The sequence below is a fragment of the Arachis ipaensis genome, chromosome B07 (assembly GCF_000816755.2).
Source record: "Arachis ipaensis cultivar K30076 chromosome B07, Araip1.1, whole genome shotgun sequence".
Taxonomy (NCBI): domain Eukaryota; kingdom Viridiplantae; phylum Streptophyta; class Magnoliopsida; order Fabales; family Fabaceae; genus Arachis; species Arachis ipaensis.
Genome location: NC_029791.2, coordinates 116,660,241 through 116,665,109, shown reverse-complemented (window position 1 = coordinate 116,665,109; position 4,869 = coordinate 116,660,241). Strand labels below are relative to the sequence as shown.

Below are 4,869 nucleotides of genomic sequence, written 5' to 3'. Positions count from 1 at the left end.
AGCACATGTAGCAATGGGAAACAATTTTTTTTTTTTAGTAGTTAAAACGGGGGTAGCAATGGGAAACATGAACACATGCAGTTTGCGCAACAAGTAGTGGACCGTGGAAATGTGTAAGAGAAACCCATCTGCCCATATAAGAGTGCACCTAGGCTTTGGCAAAAAATGTTACTAATAGACCTTGACCCAGAAGAGAGGTCCAGACCAAAAAAAAAAAGAAGAGGTGAAAATTGCAATGATGTGATTAGAAAATCATACCATATTTCTACTCAAATAAGATGAAATAACTGTCATTTTATCAAACTGTAATGTAATATTTTAATACATCTACAATAAAAAAATTAAGCATTCTTGACATTTATCTGCTATATATATATTGGTGCTGTCTATCAAGATTTTAAATTTGATCAAAATGATCAAATTATACCTGATCTTATTTTCACATTTTCAGTCATTTTCTCTTATTTAAATCATCTATATCCATCATTTGGTGTGTATATATATAAGCATTATTAACGATCCTCTATGATGCACAATTGCACATGAATTATGACAAGTAAAAATGAAGCATGCAGAATCGCGAATATAGTTATACACATGGTATAGATTCATAGAAATAGAACCAAACAATAGAATGTCTTCACTAAAGTTTCACATTACTAATACTTCTCCTGTCTCTTTCTTATTTTATGGTAAAAAAGAAATTGTAATATACAGATTAAGAAAGAAGAAGAGTGTTTTAGTTGAAGGATTACAACAAAAAAAGGGAGAAAACTTTTTAAAATACAGAAGCCCAAATGTCCCAAAAAATAAAAATTAGACGAAAGCTAAGAACAGCTCAACCACTCTAATAATATGATCAGAAAACTTTTTTTATGAACCAAGTGCAAAATTCTGTAAATAAGCATAGAAAACCAATCAAATGCACCTTCATTATGGCAAAGAGGCATAGCTTCATAGCACCCTATGCTCCTTTCATCTCCTAAAATCTCCCAAATAAATTATGAGAATAAAATTCAACATAGGGATCTAGAAGGACATCCCAATACTTACAAATGATCCTAACAAATTTCTCCAAACAACCTTGTAAGTTGCAACCTCACAGCAAAATATAGCTAACACATTCTAGCACCAAGTGGAAGAACCGAAAGAATACCTTGTCCATGCCATCCAAGTGTATTAAGAATCATTTTCTTTTGTTCCAGGAATTCCCAGTATTCCACACTCAAAAAGAAAACCCTTATAAGGCCAAAAATTTAATGAAGATGCTCATGCCATATTTAGAAACACTGAGAAGCAGCTACCTAAACTATAATACCAAATCATGTTGGCTACTTGCTCACTAACTTCACCATATTTTGATAACCAACCTTCTATAAATTTGTAGAACAAGATGAATCTGCTGCTATGACGGAACCAAATCCGATTTTAGACAAAATACACCAAGAAATGGTCCACTGTCAATTGGTTAACATTTCCAAGTTCACTAACTGGATAGTATACAACGTAGAAGCATACCTTCACAATGGATAAACTGTTTCCGGTTGAAAGATCCGAGGAAAAAGTGCACCTTGATGTGTTTACACTAACATGGTTAAACAACAATTTCTTTAACATGCTTTTCACTGCACCTCATGAGACACTCTCTAACAATATCCTATCAAATTCAGCTGCATTCAAATTTAAATTATTTGCAACAGATTTCAGGAAGATATCCCACATGTCATCATCAACTCCAGCGGATACAGCCAATGCAACAACCTTGTTAATTTCTTCCACCATCCCTCTTGCACAAGAAAGCCCATCAATCAATATCGTGTATGTTGATTTATCAGGCAAACATCCACTTTCAAACATCTCTTATATAATCCTTATTCCCTCCTTCACGTTACCAACCTTACAAAATCCTTCAATCAACATATTATAAGTAAATGCATTAGGTACGCGACCCTTCTCCACCATATCATCCCACAACCTAGCAGCCTCACAGAGCTCCCCTTTCTCGCAGATTCCGACAATCAATGTGTTATATGTCAATAGACTTGGAACCGCACCACCCCCAAATTCATCAAGCGCCTTCCTTGCCTCAATCACCTTCCCCTTCTTACACAGCCAATGAACAAGAGTACCCGTGACAGCATCATCGCGGCTGCAATTCATCCTCAAGAGCTTCCTCCAAACCTCACAAGCGTTCTCAACATTCCCTTCCTTGCACAACATATCAACAACCCTACAACACAGTGCCGAACTCGGCACATGATTCTTCCCAAGCATATCGTCGAGCACATTAAGTGCCTCCCCGGACTTCTTTCCCTTACAATACGCCACAATCATAACACTATAAGTAACCTCATTAGGCTCAAGCCCATTCTCCTCCATCTCATCCATCACCTTAATTGCATCAACAAACATCCCTTGCCTACAAAACCCACTCACCAAGACAGTGTAAGTAGTTGCATTAGGTAACCACCCTTTCCCCAAAATCTCCATAAAAACCCTCTTTGCACCCCTCATGTCACCCCTCAAAGCATACCCACCTAAAACAGTAGTGTAACTCACCACATTGGGCACCACACCTATTGCAGGCATCTCATCCAAAACCCTAACCGCTGCATCTATATTGTTCCCTTTACAAAGAGCCTTCCGTAAAATATTGCAACTAACCACATTGGGCACAACCCTAAATTTGGCCATACAATTCTTAAAAACAAAATGTGCTAAATCATAGCGCTTGCACTGAACCAGGGCATTAAGCGTGGCATTCAGGGCCTTCGTGGAGGGTTGAATCCCAAAAGATTCGATCCTCGTGAAGGTCCTGAGTGCCAATTTTGGGCGTGACGGTGAAGGACGTGAGAGTGGTGGGTGCAGGAGAGGCGGCAACAGTGATGGCGGCAGAGGTTGCGGCAGAGGTGAAGAAGGGGTGGGAGTGATGGAGGATGTGTGTGGAACGGGACATGCCTGCAATTGGCAACTCCTTTTCCTAGTTACATATTCATAACCTGCAATTTATGGCTCATTCTAAGTTTTTTTCAACAGCAGAGGTGGCGAGAGAGACGTAGTAGTTAAAGCATGAACGCTGTCCGGCTCCGCAGGTGAAATTGTTGCCGTGAGTGAAGGTTGGGTTTGGTGGAGACCAATGAAAACCAGATCAGTCCTCAAACCGCACTAGTCACTGGTTCACTGGTCCAACCGATCTAACCGAAAAAATTGTTCCATAATAAAATAATAAATAAATTATAAATAAACATCCTAAAATATCTTTCAAATTTAAAACCCTATATAAAATATCACCAACTAAATGTAATTAATCATCAAAATATGCAAAAACTTGCTGCAAATTTGTTGACAATTAACATAATTATACTTCCATTAAAAATAGCTGGATTGAATTACAATTCACAAACCTACCATACTCAAATTATGTTTGTTTTTTAAATCCTTCACTATTCTCATCTTTCCGTCACCCCATAACCCCCTAACATTCCAAGAACTGAAATTCATTTAGAACTATTAGTACACACCTGTTTTTAGTTTTGGGTCTGTAACGCCTCATCTTCGCCTTTTGTTTCGCCAATTTCCTCCTCAGTGCTATTTCTTCATTCTGTGCCTGAAAAATTGCCATTATGTCATCTTCCTCATTGTATAACACAGCACCTGATTCCTTTGCCAGCTCCCAGGTCAGTTTATTTTCCAACATCTGGTCCTCTAGGCATTGAGAGTCACTGACCTCGCCCTCTTTGTCACAGTCACGCTGCCCAGGTCCGGGACTTCCACCACGTTCCACAGTCCGTCCAACATCCCCACTACCTCCATTGTGGGCCAGGGCATTCCCTCGACTAACCCCCAGCCCAACGTCATTTCTGTCTGGGTCCTCGAATACTACTGTCGCATCAATCACCGGGACCATAGCCGGCTGCCATTCGCCCTCCATCAGAATATCATTCCCCTTTCCAATCACCCCTCCTTCCACCAACCTCGGATCCACACCGCTACTGGTGTCATCTTCAACAACCCAACCTGGTGAGGTGGCTTCCTCGCCAACAACGCCAGCCCCGTCAGTTCCCCCTCTCCAGCGTCTCCCTCAGTTCGGGCCCAGCCATCCCGACCACGGCCCAGGCGCCTTCCTCGTTCCCTACCGTTGCCGCCTCCGACGTCGGTGTCAGCGACCCCGTCAAGTGAGCTCACCCCAACCAGGTCTCCTTGCTGCTGCGCAGGAGGAAGACGAAGTCTCGGACCCCCCTCCCAAACCGAGTCATGTCCATCAGGCATAGGAGTGCGGCCCAAAGCGGGTCCAAAGTCCCTTGTCATGCTGTTTTTTTTCCTTAGCCCAGCCCTTAGGACAACCTTCTTTTTTTGTTTTCCTTTGCTAGTAGCCCTTTCCAGCCCATCAGCCCCTTCCAGCCCATAACACCCAGCACGGTAATTACAAGTAACCGTTCTGTCCGAGTCAGCCTCATAGCTATCACCGTAATCACCTCTAAAATTAAGGATTCCTTGATTGATGCCAGTAACGGTATGATATGTTCCTAGTTTTCCGCAATTGTGATCGGTATTGCATTCCCCATTCATTCAAAATATCATCAGAAATTATTAATCTGCCCTTATCCTCTTCCTCTCCCCGTCGCACCACCATCATCAACCCTTCATCATGGCCGTCCACCTTAGATGGGTCCGGCTGCCTTCTCTGCCATGTATCCTTTACTGTACTCGGATTTGTTATATCATGGCTCAAGATCTCACAGTTGGTGCTTTCGTTATCAATAAGAACCCCTTTACACTACATGTTACACGCTTCATGACCAACCTCCTTGACCAAAACGTCATATCTCTCCGAATCAACTGTTATATGAATCCTCTCTTGAATCACTT

At 41.6% G+C, this 4,869-nt stretch overlaps 1 protein-coding gene across 1 annotated transcript; it reads right to left on the bottom strand.

Annotated features, from left to right (window-relative positions):
• On the bottom strand, positions 620 to 3,931 carry LOC107607761 (pentatricopeptide repeat-containing protein At5g16420, mitochondrial-like). Its single transcript, XM_021107949.1, has 3 exons — positions 3,522 to 3,931; positions 3,409 to 3,475; positions 620 to 2,958 (listed from the first exon to the last, which is right to left on the bottom strand). The coding sequence occupies exons 1-3, from the start codon at positions 3,929 to 3,931 to the stop codon at positions 1,861 to 1,863; spliced, it is 1,575 nt and encodes a 524-aa protein (XP_020963608.1). The 3' UTR covers positions 620 to 1,860.